The 20115-nt window shown below is 48.0% G+C and overlaps 1 protein-coding gene across 3 annotated transcripts; it reads right to left on the reverse strand.

Annotated features, from left to right (window-relative positions):
* On the reverse strand, positions 1-20024 carry LOC121063848 (histone H2B 5-like). 3 transcript variants are annotated; one of them, XM_040544759.1, is made up of 2 exons: positions 19836-20024; positions 1-4405 (listed from the first exon to the last, which is right to left on the reverse strand). In XM_040544759.1, the coding sequence occupies exon 2, from the start codon at positions 4373-4375 to the stop codon at positions 3995-3997; it is 381 nt and encodes a 126-aa protein (XP_040400693.1). In that variant the 5' UTR covers positions 4376-4405; positions 19836-20024; the 3' UTR covers positions 1-3994. The 3 variants fall into 3 exon arrangements, with proteins under 3 accessions (XP_040400693.1, XP_040400694.1, XP_040400695.1); XM_040544760.1 differs by lacking the exon at positions 19836-20024 and adding an exon at positions 16756-16897; XM_040544761.1 differs by lacking the exon at positions 19836-20024 and adding an exon at positions 10052-10629.
* Positions 20025-20115: the final 91 nt, after the last annotated feature.

Genomic DNA, 20115 nt, shown 5'->3' on the forward strand with positions numbered 1-20115 from the left:
CTGTGTCTCACCTGACTTTCATCAGGTCTGCATTTATATTTTATTTATACATTTAACAGAAAACATAATTAGCTGTAACATATGCCAGAAAACAACGGTAATATAACATAGATCATACATTATGTAACACGTATTCTCGGAAAAAGTCTGTGTACACAAGCCCACAAGATACCATGCATGGATAGCAAGCTGGAGAGATTGCTCCCCGGTACTAGTCGGAGGGAACTCCCCCAGATCCTGGTAGCAAGTGAGTTTTATGCTTTATTTCACAGTCTTTCTTTCCTTGTAAACAATTTGCTCTGGATGTAAACTGTCAGAGGGTGCTATGACGGGGTGAAGGCTCAGGGCTGTGCACAAGCCATGCCAAGCTTGGCGTGGTGTGGTGGGGCGCTGGGACATGGGGCTACCTGTCACCAGGGCAGGAGGACACGCGCGGCTGTTCTGGGCTGGGCTCCTCCCTGGTCTCAGTTCAGGCATCCCTTCCTAGCACACACAGCGACCTCCAGGGCAGGCACTTGTCCTCTACCTGCTGCTACTCGTGTTTTCCCCATGCTTGACTCAAAACCTACTTGTCCTGAGTGGGAGGAAACCTCCAGACCGAGCAAGCAGCCACTCAGCTCTTCTGTGGGCTTAGATCTGCTGTGATGGGTGGACTTTAGGGAAGTAGATTGGAAAATCACAAGTAGATCTATTGCAAAAATTTCTCTCCTAAATTGTATATGAAAACAAATAACTTAGTGCAATGACCTCCATTAACATGGGGGTTAACACAGGGTTAATATCAATGCAGCGTTATTCTTCTGCAGTTTCCTCTTCTAACTTTCAATCTGCAGTTGATTTTTCTTTTATTTATTGTCAAAACTTGGGAATGTCCCAGAAATACTTCTGGAGTTGCAGTTGGAATAAGGTGGGGTCGGGGGGCTTGGTATATTATCTTCGTTGTTCAGCTGTTGTATTGGTCAGAGCTGGAAAGACATCTTTTGGAAAAGCACAGATCCTGAAGTATGAGCCCCCACCTCTGCAGAACACCTCCTTACCAGGGATCTGTGGAATATGTCACACCTCAGTTTAATAAGTTGAAAATTGACGCTATGATCTTTGAATTTTTAGAACATTTGCTATTGTCTCTACTTTTAAGGCTCAGTCCAAGCCCATTCCAGTCGAAATGATTCCCATCAAAGTGATCTGTGAGCCTGCACAGATTGCAAGAGCCGCAGATTTCCTTTTTTCACTTGTCCGTTAGCACTAAGGCATTGATTTCACAAGTGCTTTTGAGGCAGTCCTAGCTTATGCCAGCCTTGCCTTTCCTGGATCAGCCCTTCCCTTGGCTGGCACAAGTGTCGGTGTGACAAATCAGACCAGACACCAGAACTGGGTTAAAATGAAGCTTGCAAGAGAGAAAAATAAAAGTAAAACAAACAAACAAAAAACCACTTTTATTCATTTTAACCTGGATCATTTCCTCAATCCTCTTCTCCACGTTGTCGGGGGGAAGTAAAAAAGTGATATGAAGGGAGAGTGAAGACCAAATTATGTGTGAAATGACAGCCTAACCTCTAAATGTATGGAGATGATCAGCCTCAGTCATCTGGCTTCAACATAAACACCCTCCTTAAGTCTTCAAGTATTTCTGCAGTCTTAAATTGCCACTTCTCCTCTCCCTGGAAAGCCTCCAGAAATGGAGAGTGGCAACTGTGGCGCAGCACAGGGAGGAGAATGAGAGCAGTGCTGTGACTACCTGCAGGTCGGCTCTCACCTGGGAGCCCAGCCTTGTCCCCCTGCCCCCTCAGGGACATTTTGTGACTCCTTGCAGCGAGCAGCTTGTACCAGCTGCAGGGACCAGAGTGGGACCCTGCTCTGCTTGGCAGAGCGAGGGTGTAGGAGATGTGCTGAGCAGCACTGGGACAGGGCCATGGCGTGCACACATCGCTGGAACTGGAACAGTTCCTGCGCTGAGGTGCAGCCCTGGAAGGGATGGTTTCCGACTTGCAGCTCCTAGGGACTGGAGGAGAAAGCTTCAGTGCTGCCAACCAGCGCTTTGCTTCATGTATTCCCCTTCTGCATCCTCTGCTTTCTGATTTCTGGTGGGAGAATGACAGTGGCTCAGCAGTGCACGTGTGACAGTGCAGGAACATTTTCATCTTTGGTATCTGATTTTGACATTTTAATTGTAAAAAAGAAAAAAGAAAAAAAAAAAAAAAAGAAAAGGAAGTGAAGTGCTAGGCTGTCCCTTCTGAAGCGTGATGGCCCAATGGTTCAGACTGATGACAGATTTCTGCTACTAGATACAGACGCCACTGCTGGGAGCTGCTTGTTGTGGGTGCCACCATCTTGAGACCTGGCTTTTGCTCTTTCTGAAAGATATTGCCAGTGACTCCTGCTGCAATTACTGTATGAAATGTGGCTGAAAGCAGAATTCTGCATCTCCAAAAGCAACGTGAATTTTTCAAGGGCTGCCATCACTCTCAAAGGGTAAGACGGGGACCAAAGCAGGAAAAAATGAGAGATGTATTACAAGGTATATCTAGGGGTAGGAATTTATCATATGATTAAAAATGGTGTCTTGGATTTTGGAGTGACCTTGCACTTAGTTCTGGAACCTGTATCTTTGCTGCCCTTTTTATTTACAGAACACGTTGCAAAGAGCAGTTGTTATTTTAAAGACATGCATATTTTTGATCTGAAGTGCTACAGCCCACCGGAGATTTTGATAGTTTTTTTAAAAATGTTGGCTAATTTTGTGTTTTGAGTAGGAAGCTTCAGCTTCACACCACTTCTACACAAGCTCTTGCTCTGCTATCCAGCAGTCCCTGCATGCTAAACTTGTAACCGAGACGTTCCTCCACTAATCTCTATGGCTTTTATTGGGATTTTATTATTGCTCACCTTACTGTGGACTTTGAGAAGACGAGGGGAACATCTGAATTAGCTCAAAAGGATTTAATCCATAAAACACCACTGGGATGCCGTGATATTTTAAGTGTCCCTACATATCCACCCAGCCCCAGTTTTTGCTTTGCTTGCTAGCAGATGAGTGCAGCAGGGAAGGCAGGGGCAAGGCGAGCTGCCCGCAGCGAGCGTCCCCACTTGGACACCACCGCGCCGTGTCCAGCCTTACAGTGAACACGGAGTGCACAGGCAGAAAAAAGTCTCCGAAAAGCAGCAGCATTAGCAATGTCTTGCACACTGAAGTAGGTCTTAGAGGAGGCAAAGCAGCAGCGGGAGGAGGTGGTCCCACACTCCCCTTGCCCACCCGTATGCTTTGGCACAAGCTGGGAGGCAGCTGGTGGCTCCAGCATCCTGGCGGGCAAGGACACGCGTACCTGCACCACCAGCCTGCTCATCCCTCCTCCATCAGGAGCGATGAGGAGGAGCAGTGCGTGGTATGATCACGGCACCTTTGAAAGAGGCCTCGCACACCGCTGCCAGGCAGAGATCTCTGCTGGATCAGCATGGATTTCGGTCTGAGGACTGTGCCCGGCTGTTGCTGTGGCTCTCGGTGCCACCTCTGCCTGCACAGGTGGGCTGTGTACAACAGGCTGGGGCTCGGCTACCAGAGAGGATGCAAGCGCCGACTCCCTGGTGCCCATTTCGGATGACTGTAAGAAAGCAGCCAGGAAGACTTCAGAGACAGTATCTCTGGAGTGGCCAGCCTCCCCTGCCGGCGCCACACATGCATGTTTTCCAAGCACGGAGGAGAATTTGGATATAGTGCAGCCAGTCCTTCAGATGAGATGTGAAAGCAGAGGCCTCCTCCACCAGCATCGCCTGAGGTGCAGTGTGCAGAACCTGTAGCACGTCCTGAACCCCCGATGAAAATAAGCCAACATCCAGCTCGCTGCCTCCTCTTCCACTAGACAGCTTTTAATGCCCATCCCAAGACTGTACATTGCCGCGGAGAATAGCTGTGACGTTCGTCCAGGTCGTAGCTGCCTACCTGTGCCTGTGCGGAGGGTTCGGTGCTCAACGGTCCCGTTGGAGAGGCAGCGTCCGGCTACTTGGAGCTCGTGTACTTGGTGACAGCCTTGGTGCCCTCTGAGACAGCGTGCTTGGCCAGCTCCCCCGGGAGCAGCAGGCGCACGGCCGTCTGGATCTCCCGCGAGGTGATGGTGGAGCGCTTGTTGTAGTGCGCCAGGCGGGACGCCTCGCCGGCGATGCGCTCGAAGATGTCGTTGACGAAGGAGTTCATGATGCCCATGGCCTTGGAGGAGATGCCGGTGTCGGGGTGGACCTGCTTCAGCACCTTGTAGACGTAGATGGAGTAGCTCTCCTTCCTGCTCTTGTGCCGCTTCTTATCGCCCTTCTTCTGGGTCTTTGTCACGGCTTTCTTGGAGCCCTTTTTGGGGGCAGAAGTGGACTTGGCTGGCTCTGGCATCCTGAGGGCTCTCTCCTCTGGCCCTTAGAGCTGCTTGGAAAGAACAAAAAAAACAGGTTCATTTTTATTCTTCTACAGGATAGATAGCTCTACTGAAAGATGGGACAGGCTGAGTCAGTGGCACCTCTGGATCTGAGACGAATGCCCCGTGACCCTGTGCAAGCATTTTTGTACTGCCGCTGAGAACCATGCTGCTTTGTGCATGTTTTTGTGCTGTTTTTTGTTTAAATCCCCATGACACTGGCCTTGTCAACATCACTGAACCCAGACCCAGTTGGCATCTACTTAGTAAATATGGGTTGGGGGTGGGCATATTTCTGAGAGGAACATTCAAGCTCCAGGGAAAACATTAACTGCAGCATGGATCAAGTTAAGTCTTTCTGGAATGTGCTGGAGACACTTGGAAGATCTCACTGCAGCCACCTTTATATGAGAATGTTCAAAAGTGTTTTATACAGTAACTACAAACTCCAACAGATCCTTCTTTTTTCCGCACGTGCACAAAAGCTTACTTTGAGAGTGCCTGTACTTCTATTGGTTTATACCATGCACTACAGTGGAACATAAAAAGAACAGATTTAAGCCAGCTAGCTGCAGTACTGGAATCTCTCAGCATTAACGTTAGCTAGCAAAAATACCAAGGAGTAGAAAAGCTCAGAGGAGGTGGCAGGAATCACCTTACAGAGAAACAGGAATAAGGACAGGAGGAAAAAATCAAAGTGCTTTAGGGCTACATGTCGATTGAGACAAGTTACGTGGACTGAAATTATTTGGTATTTGGTGCTTTCTGCTTTGGGGGGAGCAGCCCTCCGTTGGTCAGCTGATGCCAGAGATGCCAGATTCTCTCTCTGACTTTTAATTAATTGTGCCACAACTTGCAAGGCCCTGACCTTTAGCTGACTGCTGTTGTCAAGAAGTGCAGCAACAAAAAGACAGTATGTAAAAAGGTCATAAAAGGGGATGCCTCCTCTTTACTACACATTTACATGCACTTTGCTATGTGGGCCAAGGGAACAGCTGTGTTGCAGCCTGGTCTATTAATACAAATGGCTTTGTGTTTGAGTGCTCCCTAGGAAGGCAAGTCCCCTCCAGGCTTTGCTGGAGGATCAGCTTCCCACATCACTCCAGGGCTTGGGCTTTTAATGCTCTGTAGTCTCCTGCCTCCTGCTGAGGCTGTGCCCCCCTCAGAGTTGACCTATGAGTTACAGACAGTTGGCTGAGAGAGACGAGAGAAGAAAAAGGAGCTTCAGGGCAGATGGCATCTGAGGAAATCACAGAATGGTTTGGGTTGGAAGGGGCCTTAAAGACCACCTAGTTCCAACCCCTCTGCCATGGGCAGGGACACATCCCAGGTTGCTCAGATGGGTAGAAGTAAACAGGAGAGAGAAATCTGGGATGTAACATATGGCCTGCACACACAGAGCATTACAGATGGACCTAAGCAGTGCCAGCACCAAAGTGATGGCTGCGTGCTCAGCTCTGCCTCTCCTCCTTGGGAAGGAATGAGATGCCTGGCTTCTCCACTATCACCCACATCTGCAACCAAAGCCAGACACAGCATTTGGGGGGAAAATGCAATCACATGCAAGCTCTGTTGCAACAAAGTCTATAAAAAGCTCCTCGATGCTCCCTGGGGAAGCAGACACCTTCTGCTCTGCAGGCCGAGGCGGATTGATGTGCCCACTCTCAGTGGGTACCAAACTCCTCTTTCCAAACCCTGTGAGAAACTTGTTTCTCCAAGTCCTCAGCAGGTGAGATGCTGCCATACAGCTGTGGCAAGCAACAGCACCACTGCTGGTGGGTTTTTACCCTACAAGGCTCCGAGGCTGCACACTCAAACCACAGAAGCACTCGTGCCACCACGAAGCCACCATGCGGGTGAAGGGCCCTCGTGTGGGGAGACAGCCATCCTGCTGCCCCGTGTCTGCTGGACACTCTGTGCTCAGGACAACCCTCCCAAACACCTCCTCATCTGGAAGCCATGTTGGGCATCAACTTCCTGGCTGGGGGATGACCTGCTGGAGAGGAGCTCTGAGGAGAAGGACCTGGGGGTCTTGGTGGATGACAGGTTGACCATGAGCCAGCAGTGTGCCCTGGTGACCAAGAAGGCCAACGGGATCCTGGGGTGCATTAAAAGGAGCGTGGCCAGCAGGTCAAGGGAGGTGATCCTCCCCCTCTACTCTGCCCTGGTCAGGCCTCACCTGGAGTACTGTGTCCAGTTCTGGGCTCCCCAGCACAAAAACAGGGAGGGATCTCCTGGAAAGAGTCCAGTGGAGGGCCACAAAGATGATACAGGGCCTGGAGCATCTCCCCTATGAAGAAAGGCTGAGAGACCTGGGTCTGTTCAGCCTGGAGAAAAGAAGACTGAGAGGGGATCTCATCAATGTGTATAAATACCTGAGGTGTGGGAGACAGAGGGATTTGGCCAACCTCTTTTCAGTGGTTTGTGGGGACAGGACAAGGGGCAATGGCCACAAGATGGAGCACAGGAAGCTCCGCACCAACATGCGAAAGAACTTCTTCACAGTGAGGGTGACGGAGCACTGGGACAGGCTGCCCAGGGAGGTTGTGGAGTCTCCTTCTCTGGAGATATTCAAGGCCCGTCTGGATGCCTACCTGGGCAGCCTGCTCTAGGGAACCTGCTTTGGCAGGGGGGTTGGACCCGATGATCTCTGGAGGTCCCTTCCAACCCCTACAGTTCTGTGATTCTGTGATCCTCAGCATTGAGTTTTTGCTCAAGCGAGGCAGTTTCTTCCTTGCCATTGATGGGAGTTCTTTTTGAGGCCTAAGAGACCTGTTCAAGTTGCCCTTGCTTCATCTTGCAAAAACAAGTATTCTGTCACTCCAAAAAGGGATATTGGCTTACTAGGCAGAAAAGGCCAGGACACAGGAGAACTTGGTGTAACAGGCTGCAAGCACACAACCAACTCTTCACTGCACCAGCATCTCAAACTGCTTGTGCCTAAAGTACACTAATATTTAAAAAAATAACACTGGGTAAATGCATATAAATCTCCCTCAAGTCCCTGGAATAATCAGCATCCTAACATCAAGTATGAAGAACAAGAAAAAAAAAACACACACAAAACAAACAGAAAAAAAACACAAATGGATTGAAAGCTGTTGGTGCTTTCTTTTAGCCGGCTTTGCTTTATGGGCTTCAGTATCTTTTCCTAGCTTTAGGAAACCTGTATTTGTATTGTATATGGTTATTGCATCTGGCAACCATAAACCAACCTATTTTGCTGACTCTCTTTGAAGTTAAAAGAAAATCAGTTTCATAGAAAGAGGACGGGGATGGGCAGGTTGTGAGAGCAGCTCTCCTTCGGGTGAACTCACACCGTGACAAAGCTCACGGCCAAGTCAGCTGAGCTGGGCTGAAAGACCTTGACAGAGCCCATGCCTAGGGACACACAGGATGTTCAGGGAAAAGTGGACTCTGGGACTCGGCACAGCAAAATGCTCAGTTTGAGAATACAGATAAACAGTTATCACCAACATCTCCGAAATGTCCACCTGGAAGGAACCTCAGGAGCTCTGCACTTTGCTCTGAGGACTTGGGGTACGCAGCCATGCCCTCCTAGATCAGTTTCTAACCTTTTCTTTAAACCCTCCAAAGACATCATTTTCACCAACCTATTTGCTTGACTCTGCCGCCCTTCTTAATTCTTTCAGGGTGTTTTTCCCAGTGGAGGGATTTGCAAGGGTAAGTTCTGGATTGCCCCAAAAGTACAGGATGTGTCTTAAAACTCTGCTGCCTGCCCACTCAGTCACTGCATTTTCTTCCTGTGGTGACAGGTGACACCAAAATTTGTCTTCCTTTCTTCCTCTACTTGGGAAGCAACACTGGGAAAATAAATCCCCTACTGTTCTGGTTTGCAGACTTGAAGATAAGTCTTTTCAATGGAAAGGCATTTTTCCAAGACAAGAAATAATTGCGCACTTGCTTCTTTTTCTCCTGAGCTAATTCCCTGGCTGACAAACACTGCAACTGAAAAATGGAAACGACTGCTTCTTATGCTTTTTAAAAAGGATGTGCTTCTAAAATACGTATCAATTGTTAAGCGGACTGCAATGCAACTTCTAAAGAAGGAATGCAGCACATAAAAGGCACGGGGGTGACTTCATTTGTCTCCAGAAAAGGTTACGCTTAGAGGACAGCTCTGCCTGTTCAACTTGCTGGAGCCCTTGGGTTGCGCAGCCAGGATCTCGCTCCTCTCCCATTTATGGCTGCAACGAGAGGAGGAAGGATGCTGAAGTTCAGCGATTAGCACAAAAGCTTCAATGTCATTGCTTCTCTGCACCTAATTCTTTGCAGCATAGAGTTTAACAGCTAAATAATACCTTCTTTGGGAACTGGCTGCCTGCCTTCCAGTCTGTTTGGACAGTGCCTAGCACAAAGGGCCTGACTGGGGTTGCAAGGTGCCAAATAACTCATGTCAGTAACGGCCCACGGTGTCACCGACAGTTCTGTCAACAGGCAAAGGTGCCCCACAGACAGGTGCTGCTCTGGTATAGAGGTGGAATTAGTGGGATTATTCCCAAGGTGTCCGTAAGGATAGTTTGTTGAGGGAAAACTGGCCTACCCTAAAAAACAAAACAAAACAAACAAACAAAAAACAAACAAACAAAAAAGAAAACAGTTGCATTTCTTCTAGCAGCAGCTGACCCTGCTCTAGCTGGACCAGATGATCTTCAGAAGTGCCTCCAGCCTCAGCCATTCGTTCTGTGGCTGCTGGAAACTGAAGTACCTTTCATCTAGAAGAGGCTTTATGAGCCCTGTTCCCCAGACGGACATCTCCCATGGGATATTGCAGCTCGAGATGCCTACAAGCACCCCTAATCAGGGGTGACGATGCTGGTCTCCAGGTCCAGGCCACCCTGGTCCCTTGGGACACAGGGTATAGCCATGCAAGAGCAGGCACTTGGAAGGATCGAAGTGAGATTTTCTCAGGCTTTTGAGGAAAGTCTTTGGGCACATTTTTCCTTTCCAGCTACTTTTAATGCTGTGAGGCAATCAGTTACCAGTGCTGGCTTTTTTTTTTTTTTCGCTTCCTCAGAAAAACAACAAAATCAACCACAGCATTTTTTCCAGCCAGTCCCAAGCTGTAAGCAGCAGCCCGCCTGCTGCTAGAAACAGAGCAGTAAGGGATGACAGATACATCTTCCTTTCAGTTGACACCCCTTTCCTCAGCATCATTAAAAGCAAAATGAGCCGAAAACATATTCAAAGATACAAATCACTGCAGTTTCTCGGATCTGAAATGGAAGAGTCCTGCTGAGAAATCCCATGTGAAGCCTGATGCTGTCTCTGTTTTCCCTAGGCCTAATATATTGATAGCTAGACAGCCAGAGAAGCTCCTTCAGCATTTTTTTTTTTTTGCTATTTTTGGGCTTGCTGCTGAGTCTGGAAAACCTGTGCAGGGATGACAAGGACCGTTGTCTGGCGTTTGGGACCTCTCTTCATGCAGAGGTGGAAATGGCACTGGGATTTTTCTTTCTTTTTTCCTCTTAAAAGCTGTCCTCGCAGTGCTGAGCTCTGTGACATCCGCTGTAAATCCCCGTGCCCACTGCGCTGCTCCCTTGTTGTATCTTACTAATCAGCCGTAAAGGTTACAATTCTATAATTGGCACTTTGTTCTTAGGATGTTTTGCTGAAAAAAAAAATAAACATACGTAGGAAAAAACAAGCTCTCATCTTTCTGACATCCAATATTCTTCTGATATTTGCTGGTCTTCTGATGATCTATTTTAATACTGGTGAGAATAAATGACAGCCAGTGGGATCTTGCTCTTCATTCTGCACCTTACATATGAAAGTTTTGTTAGTTCTGTCCAGTTATCATCCCTTTCCTCAGTTTCTCCTGTGATACAAAATAAAGAAAACCTGGTTTTGATCCTACAGGTCTAGAAACCTACAGTGAAATTTGCTGCTGCTGTTTGTTTTACTCTCACACACAAGGAAGGGCAACAAATTACAGAATGTTTCTGCAGAAAATAGGCTTTGTAACGGCTTCATCTGCTCAGAAATGCTTGTAAAAGCACAGACAGAAGATCTGTTAGATACAGTTTACAAATTATCAGACGTCAGCAAACAACTGGTGCTGGAACAGTGCAATTCTGCAAACTGCAAGCCCTCCCCATTTTACATCGCATGGCATCCACCTCAGCTATTAAACGAGAATTCCCTGATCCAACAGGTGCCATTAAGTAGTAATGAGAGAAAAATATCTGAGAAACTGAGAAATGAGGCAGCTATTTTACGGTTATATGGTCGCAAGCCTTGCCTAGGTAGTAAAGCAGATCAGGAGTGCGATGAGTCAGTGAGCCACCGGTGGTGCTTCCTCGGGTGCAGAAGCTGCCAGTCATCTTTTGGACGCGAAAGGATTTTTCTCCTGGCATGTTGTCTAGCATGTGATGATGAGGTAGCATTTGCTTTCGTCTGAAGTAATGAGGAAAGTCGTTTTCTACGATAAGGTAAACTAATCTGAAACGGCTGATTTCTTATATAGGTGGAGGGGCAGAGGTCGGAGTCAGGACGCCAGGTAATCCTGTATCAGTAATAATGCCCAATCCCACATACTCTGCTGCATTTTATTTGATTGCTCCTGTAAAGTTATCATTTAAAAGGCTAAATTTTAACTTTGGAGACACACATGCAATTATTCTACTGAAGACATTCATGCTTACCATGAAAATACACTAAAACAGAAGACGCCCCTGCCCTTTAACATACAAAGCAAGGCTCCAACTCACTGCCAGACACAGGCACCATGTGCTCGAAGTGACCTACAGCTTTGGAAGAAATACAGGCAGAACGGAGCATGGAGATACACGAGCATCCTAACTGACTGCTCCTCATCACTGCTTGTGGCTACACATTATTTGGGATTTCGGTCCCAGATACTCCTTCTAGCAATCTTTACTTTGCTGTTCTTTGCAGGCATTTCTGGTTACAATTCTAGAAAATGCATTTCTGAACACCAGCAAGAGCTGTAATTTCTTGTGCTACCTCTACCAAAGATGCACGTACTTCTCAGGGTTGTGGGAGCATTAATCAGAGATGCTTATGCACAAAGGAAGGAGCAGGACCATAGATCAGAGCTATCAGCAAGGAACATACACCGCATTTTTAAAGAAAAGAAAATCTTATTCATGAGCCCAACAGAGACACAGTACTGCAAGGGGAATGACTGTCAGAAGGCTAAACATTGCTGTTTTTTCTCTGATTAGATGCCTGGGGTCAGTGGGGGTTTAACCTGGGCCTGAAACCGCAAGTATGATGTTTAGAGATGCTCAGCACCAACAGCCAATATGGATTTCCTCTGGAATCCAGGAGGCTCAGTGCTTAGAAAAATCAGTCTCCGTGTTTTATCAGGGTTTTGTTACTGCAAATAAATACCTGAGTATATAAAAAAGGTACTTAACATGACTTTTATCAGCTCTTCATAGGATCGCTTGTTAGCTACCTCCTTCAGAATCTCTCTGATCTACGCACTTGACTACTAGGACCTAAGAAAAGAGAGTATAACCAGCACTGAAATCTGCTACAATTACGCTCCAGTCAGCTTTCCCACAAAGAGTGCCACAGTTTAAGAGATGTACATTATCACGGCCATCCTCCGTACCCTCAGTACTAAAACTGTGCAACAGAGAACACAACCAGGCTCGCTCTCATCCTGGGGGCTTATCAGCAAGTCAAAACCTTAACACAACATAAACTTCAACACAAGCTTCCTCTCAAGTTCCACAGATTTGCTTCTTTTGCCACAAATCCCTCCCTTAAGCAGCGCCCTTCTATTCCCTTTATATCCCACTCTGACTTATGTGGACCTGCCCCTGTGTCTCGGCGCAGGGGTTAGCTGCTGTCATCCGAGCAATGCAGCAAAATTGCTCCGAGCACACAAGGGTCGGAGCCTGCAAACCCCAAACATGCAGATGATCTCAACCTGAACTAGAGCAATCCTGAAGAAAGCAAGGCATTGCATCAGCTCAGCTACCCGACAGCATCACCGGCTGTACAAATCTTGTGATTTGCCACGTGCAGATGATTGGAAATGGTGTAAAACAAAATTCAGAGGTGACTGGGTTTTGTAATACTATCCACCTGTTACACGTCAGGAAGGTTACTTACTCCACGATACCCTATCCTACTGCAAATGAGAACTGTAGATAAAAAAAAAGGCTCTGTGCCTTATAATAAAGGAAAATTGCTTGATTTTTGACCATGATCACATTTTTCTGGAAAATCAGAAGACCATATACTCACTGAGATTCCTGTATCTAAATAACTCCTTCTACAGTGGAACCATGGTCTCTAAAGGAGCTATAGCAGTAAGTCTTAAGAACTGCCTTTAAGTAAACTATTTTTATAACTTTTATGGAGTTATGGAGAATTACCAAAATTTGAGACTATTTTCATTGGTGCTGAAAATGGCATCCATTAAAAATGTGCTAACTTAGCACATTTGGCCAAAAATATGAAAAGTTACAGCCCATCACCTGCCGGCCATAAGGGGAGCGTGGGTGGTAGAGAGAGAATAAGAAAGCCCAGGAGATGAGAGCTGCTTCTGAGTTGAGACAGGAGCTATGTGGGAACCGACGCAGACGTATGCGGCACCTCTTCCTCCTACGAGCCCCGTTCCTGGGTTTTAGGAGGTTTCTGTGACCTCTATCTGCTACAGATTTGCATAGCAAAAAGAAACGAGAGCAGGGATCAAACCCCAAAATGTTTACTGTGGCCAAACCACACTGATTGGGAATAATACGTGTGGATATAAAACCATGGGGAAGTGGATAGCTATGTTCTCAAATTAAACTGAAGATCAGACCAAGGCGATGAGGGTTTTAAGAGCGATACGATGGGCACATCACAACACCAAGCCCCTTTGGCATGGCTGAAAGAAGCCTAGCAAAAATGTTAACAACCTTTCTGCCCTGTATATAGGTCTATGCTCCATGGAACTGGGCAGTCAGCATCACAAACTCTCCCCCACGTGCAGAGACAGAGCCGAGCGAGGGCATGACGTGCGCAGATGTAATCAATCATGACCCACATTCTTTCTAAACGAGTCTCCAAGTTCAATGATAGTCCTCCAGTTACAGCGCCCGCGCCTCCACATGTCAGCAAGCCCTGAAAATACTTAAAAAACATAAATTATTGGAAAGCGTGCAATTAATGAAAAAGTCAGGAGTATGTGCAAGCTGCTTCATCACTGCTGTAAAGCAGGGGTGCCCAGCAATGCAGTGTGGAAATGCAGGATTCGTGGGTTGAATCTGTAAAGCAAACAGGTACGTACACTCACAGGGACTGCACGACACGCCACAAGCTGAAAGCGTCAGATTTCATTGTAAGAGAGCATTCAAAATGCTGTAATGTCTGTCTGTAATGTGTATATTAATAATAAATTTGGCACAATTATAGCAGTTTTACTGTAAAAAGAAGACGTGTGCCTGTCATCGGAGCCTGCAGGGAAACAAAGATCAGCGTCCTTCCCCAGACCTCGCATCACGCAGCAAGAGAATCAGGAATACCAGCCAGGGCTGCCGACACCTTCCTCTGCTGCAGCCAGCAGCTCACATTGCCACAGCTGGGAGTCATCCAAGTGCTAGAGGTCATCTTCTAGGCACAGCAGCAGGGGAAGGCGAGCCTCTTCTAGGGCAGGGGACGAGAAAAGCATGGCCGGTGAAGTGCAGCAGAGCGCCACTGGGAGGGGAGCTGGCTGCTCTCCGGAGACAGAGCAGGGGGAAGGCTAAGGATGCAAGAATTATTTAAGGCGAAGGTAAACTCCGCCCGAGGAACTGACAATGAATCGCTTTAAAATGGTCACAAATAGATTTGCACGGGAGATGGGAAGTAGGATCCTCCACAGAAGTGGAGGGGAGAGAGAAGAGGGCAGAGATGAAGAAACCTGTTCCTCCATAAAGACTAAATCTGATATATATATATATATATATATATTTAATATTTCTAGGATATGGCTCTGGCAATGGCAAGTACCTGCTCTGCATTAACCAGATGATCCCCTTCTGTTCCATATTGCTGTGCTACTGAAGAACTGTTATTAAAAGGTAAAGAGGCCCTTCACATTACATTTCTCCTTATTATTTTCTTTATCGTTCCTTCTTTCCTTCTCTCACACCCATTTTAAGTGCCAGGAGCTTCAAAGCCCCATGGGGTTTGCAGCCACTCGGTCCCATTCAACATGTGGCATTTGTACAGGGACTAACACCCTACTTTGACTTTTGAACAGCCATGGGGCTGAAAAACTCGCAGTTCCCCAGAAACATTGGAAAAACTGTGTCTCGGGCCAGGTTAGCTCACGCCCAAATTCGACACCATACAACCTGCCTGCGATTAGTGTTTTAATGGTGTTTTAATTCTGCCCTAACGAAGTGGTCAGTATTATCAAGTAGAGTCAGTGTGCTAGTCACTACAAGCTGGAAAAGGTGAACTTCTCCCAAAGAAATCAAAGCATAATTAGGGATATATCAGTATTTGTGTCAGGAAAGAGTGCAAAGAGCTCCCTGCTGAAGGCTCAGCGGCAACCACTAGAGCAGCAGTGAAGAAAACAGGGGCTGGTGGACAAAGTGATCGCCGCAGATGCGAGCAGTCCTGGCTGGTAAGCAGCAATTAACAACTCAACAAAGACTTGCTTTTCAAAACACAAAAGGGCTTTCAAAGGCAGCAGGTTTAAAATGTCACATTATCTGTACCATACTGTTATTTTTAACCAGCCCTGGTTCCATCCTCCTACGCTCGTTTTCTTCCTGAGGCTTCCACACCTTTAGTTTCCCCACTGCTGTGGTTTCCCAAGCTGATTCTTCCTCCAGCGAACAGCTCACCCTTTGCTCTTCCTCCTCGCCGCTGGTGCCTCTCCCAGCACTCGCCCCACAGAGCTCATTAACGCCTCTGTTTCAAGAACTACGTCTTTATGGGGGACTCCTGAGCCCTTGAGTTCTGCCCCAGTTTTTAACCAGGCACAATCAATAAGAAAAATGATCAGAGCTGGGCTGAGGACCCACCCTGCATGAGAGGATAGAAGAGGGGAATTAATTTTGGTGTAGAAGAGAGGTGTGGAGGACAGGAAAGGGGAGCCAGCTGCAGCATTCCTATCTTCAGGACACAGCCTCTGTATCTGCAGTGCATTTTAAGCCTTACACACATCAAGAATGGAAATAGCCTGTGTTTATATTGGGGTGGTCAGATGGCTCAATGCTGATGGGATGCTCTTGTCTTGCCTACCCCAGGACGCTCACTGCCTCCTGTCTTGCAGGACCCCACTTGATGCCCGATCATTTTCCAGGTTCCACAGAGGACAAGGCGCCACTTCTCCCTCTCTGCTGATATTTTAGCAACATCCTTACCCTTCCTTCATCCACGTTTGTTAACTGTTCACTTCTTTTGGTATTCCTGTTCCTTGATGCTGCCTGACCTTGCGGCACACGAACAAGGAGACTCTTTTTGTCTCCTTGCTTTTTCTGGCCCTTCCTCACATTGAGCTTTTTCTTAAAGCATTGAAATCCAGAGTGGTCCCAACTGTTCCTTCTTCTCTGGCCTTCCTGTATCTCATTTCAGCAACTTCTTCCGCAAAAACATCACACACTTTTCTGCTCAAGCTTCCTCTCACCTTCTAGGCTAATTCACATCCTCTTTGTAATGCCAACCAATCGTGCTGAAGGTGCATTTTCAGTTCTCCCTCCCCTTTCCTCCACTGCCTCCTGCACAGACTGTATTCATTGTACTGCCGTCTTTGCATCTTGTTCTCGTTGCTATCTATATGCCTTCTTTCCTGCAGTATTGCCTGCCTGGTAAAGATCAGCCTACTACATATAATTGCTTTCCTCACAAGTGAGAGGGCTATATAGGTTATACAAACGGGTTATACGGAAAGATTTTGTGCCCAAAAGCACGTCCATTTTTCCAACTCTGGCGGTTGATCTAATACAAACATCACCTTTGTTCTCAAAACAAAAATCCTTAATCATCATGGCTACAACACCACAGCTTCTTCCTCCTGCAGGGGTTACCTTGGGGAAGGACCTCCCCTTCCACTGACACATCTGAACTCTCCACATCTCATATCAGAGTCAAGTCCTCTGCAAGTGGAAACTCTCTCTTCCCTGATCCTGGAGTAAACCCAATAAACTGCCATTTTTAACACTTAGCACACAAAAACTTACTGCAATGGACCACCAATGTATTCTCACTGAATTCAGAAAAAAAAAAACACAAAACAAAACAAAACAAAAAAAACACACCACAACTATTCTACAAGAAGTTTTCAGGATGGTTCGAAAGATAAATGATCACCCCCAACAGCTCGTATCTTCAGGAGGGTCGGTGCAATAATATGACAAGAGTGGTGATTAACTCTCACCACAAAGGAAAACGTTGAGTTGAGGTGGGTGGCATATAAAATCCCCCGCTCTCTTTATGAGTCAGGTAAGCTGCCAGAAGGCGGAGGTGGGATCCGTGGGATGGAGCTGTGTTCATTCCAGCCAGTTAGTGTTATGCTCTTTGAAAGAGAAAAAAAAATAGTTTAATTAATAAATCAGATTTTCCAAAATGAAGAGTCCTATTTCAACAGCAAAATCTAACAGTTGCCCTTGATCCCCAGGATGCTGTCTGCAGTGAAAATCGAGGAGAAATATTATTAAACAACTCCACCCCCCCACCACCTGAGGTTAAAATAGCATTTTTGGGTAATGCATCTATTCTTCTGTCTTCCATCCAACGCCTATGATCCTGCAGTCACATTTCCCTCCTCTCTCCCTGGCTCCAGAAAAAAGGGAAGCTGGCGAGCCAAGATCCCAGTCTCAGCACCCCACACAGAGCCCTTTTCAGGGGCAGAGCTCAGCCTTGATGAGGAAAAAAAGCACCTCCCTCTCATAACAGCTGCACAAAAGTGGCTTAATAAAGGTATAAAACGGGACAATTGGGGGAAAAAAAAGAAAGAAAAACATCTTTTGGTCTTATTTTGGGTCAATCCAGGTTTCAAAGAATAATTTAAATTGACAGCAGAGTCCCTTACTTAATATTATAGATTTTTCATTACTGAAACCAGATTTAGAAATGCAAAGAAAATCTCATTATTCCTTGGGCTCCTGCTTACAGCTCAGCCCGAACAAGCTGCCTGCCCAAGTTCACTCCTGAATTCAGGCACATTTCCCACATAGTTAATTCTTCCGTCTACCTGATAATGCATATTTGAGGAAGGGCAAAGAGCAGAGTGTTTCAGCCCTGTGAAAGAGATGCAACAGGCTCGGACTATCGGCATGAGTCATTTCTTTGTTTCAGCTGGAGAATGGAAGATCTGGAGTGGAGTACACATACGTGTCTGTAGGCATACATATATGTAAAGGGAAGTTCGGAGAAGGGACGGAGAGGGACAATGAACAAAGTAACAGCGTGGGGGAAAAAATGTTAAGAGGAAGACAAAGCAAGGACTGGAGAGAGATTTCAGAAAGGAGAGAGTAAGAGAGCGAACAGAAAACAGGCCAGAGGAGGAAAAAAAAGATGGGAGGGGAGGATACATGAAATGGGACAAAAAGGAGAGAAAAGGCATGGGTGGACAAAAAGCAAAGAGAAAGGGGAAGATACAGTGACCAGCAGGTTGTTTGGCAGGACAGAAATATTGAATGATAAATAAGACATACAGAAGAGAGACATGGAGGGGCATAGTAAGACAGGCCTGGTACAGCTGAGATGTGAAATGAGCAGCTGGAGGAAAAAAGACCGCCCAGAAGAGCACTTCTGGAGCCTCAGGGAAGAGGTGAGGCTGCCCCAGCGAGGGACAAAGTCACTCCCTGGGAAGTGAAAGGCTAAAACCAAGGAGAGTAACGATGAGGCCCTGGAGAAGACAAACGGTACCATGCTGCTGGGTTGTCGCCTTTTGCCTAAGATAGGAACCACGAAGGTTACTGAAATTCCCATTTAAATCTCACATTTGAAACTTTAAGAAATGTATTTCTTCCCCTACAATCCTTCTTCCTTCCCTATGTTGGATTAAATTAATTAACGTACACCCCTGCAGTTACACCTCCCTGTCGGGGAATAAAACCCTAGACACCATTAAGCCTGAAGCAGACCTTGCTCTCTGGCTCCCTTTGCGTCTAGAGGCTTCGGTAGAAATACTCCAGTAGACAAATCTAGATTTCCTGCAGCTCCGAAATCACCATGAAGGAGCTGGGTATCATTAGCAGCTTGAGGAAAGAAATACCAAGCAAAGAAGGGTGCACGCTCAGGGAAAAGGCTTGTTTTGCTTTCATAATTGGCAAATCTTGCCAGTACAAAGGGAAAAATTGCTGCTGGTAACCAAACCGTCACTCCTTTGCACCACAAATAATAGGAACAAAAGAGGAGGGTGTGCGAAACACATTCATATTATCAAGTTCCTTCTGTGATTAGCATGTGTTCAGTGTAATCAGAACCTCACTGGGAAAAGAGCACACTATAACAAAAATACCGTGCACGCTATAGAGTAAAACCCCGGGAAGATCAAACAGTGTTCCCAGGGCAGCAGCAGCCTGAGAAACCAGAGCTTTATTAGTAGTAACAGAAGCAACATATGGGGATGAATGAAACCACGTTTGTAAATGCGATAGGCAATTGCACACTCTCTCTCGGCGTTCGCTTTTTCACGATCTGACTCAGCCTCCACACGGATCCACTCCCCCGTCCTTCGATTCATAAATTCTCGATCTCAGGAAAAGTTACAGAGGCATCACGCGAGCAAAGGGCACGAGATGACGTGAGACGGGAGAATGGCGGTCAGCGCGGCACGCCGCCAGCACCCTGCACGCAGAAAAACCCGCAGTGCAATCGCACGGAGCTCTCGCCCCTTCCCTGCTGGCGGGGGGCACTGCACAGGACACGGGGGCTCGGTCCTTTCTGTTAGAGGCATGCAATGAGGCAGAGACAAATCCCTTCCAAAACTGTGTGATGCTGCAAGGCGTCTGCTCCGCTCCACGTCCCCTGCGTCTCGGGAAGCGGGAGACGGGACGTGTGAGGGATGGTAAATGAAAAGGGCTTCTCGCAGCGTAGGCTCCTCGCGTCTCTTAGCGGTGAAGGAGAGCGGGGCTGGCGAGAAGGCACCGATGATGCAGGAGAAGCGCTGTATGCTGAGCAGAGCTGGACACCCAGCAGTGGTGTGTACACCCAGCAGTGAGATACGCCCAGGGGAGCTGCACACCCAGGGGAGCTGCACACCCAGGGGAGCTGCACACCCAGCAGGGCTGTAACCCCTCAGCGTCTCCTCCACAGCTCCCGGCCATACCCACGCAGCATCGCCCCCCAGACCTGCAGGCGGGCGCTCAGGGCCCGCGGGCCTGCTCTGCAGGGCGGGTGCTCCGAGGCCAGCCCAGCCCGCGGGGCCGTGCTCCGCCCGCTGCCCGCCGCCCGCCGCCCGCCGCCTGCCCCAGCTCCGCACCCAGCCGCGACCGCGCCGGCCCGCGGCGCCTTGCCTGCCGGCCGTCTGCGCTCCTCCGCAACGCCAGCTCCGGGGGGCTCCGGGGCCGAGCCGAGCCGAGCCGGGCCGAGCCGAGCCGGACCTCCGGCAGCCAGCCGGCCGGCCTCGGCGGTGGCGGTGGCGGCCGGGGCCGGCTCTGCGGCGGTGCCGGTGCTGCGGGCCGGGCCCGGGCTCGCCGCCCCTGCGGCCGCCCCTGGGCCGGGCTGAGCGCCCCGCCCGCCCCCGCCTCCTCTGCGGGCTCCCGCCGCGGCCCCGGCGAGCGGCGGCTGC

This window comes from Cygnus olor, chromosome 1 (genome assembly GCF_009769625.2).
Source record: "Cygnus olor isolate bCygOlo1 chromosome 1, bCygOlo1.pri.v2, whole genome shotgun sequence".
NCBI lineage: Eukaryota > Metazoa > Chordata > Aves > Anseriformes > Anatidae > Cygnus > Cygnus olor.

What these genes read in the sequence shown, in the direction of transcription:
- LOC121063848 (XM_040544759.1), bottom strand. Translation starts at nt 4,375, where the DNA reads ATGCCAGAGCCAGCCAAGTCCACTTCTGCCCCCAAAAAGGGCTCCAAG.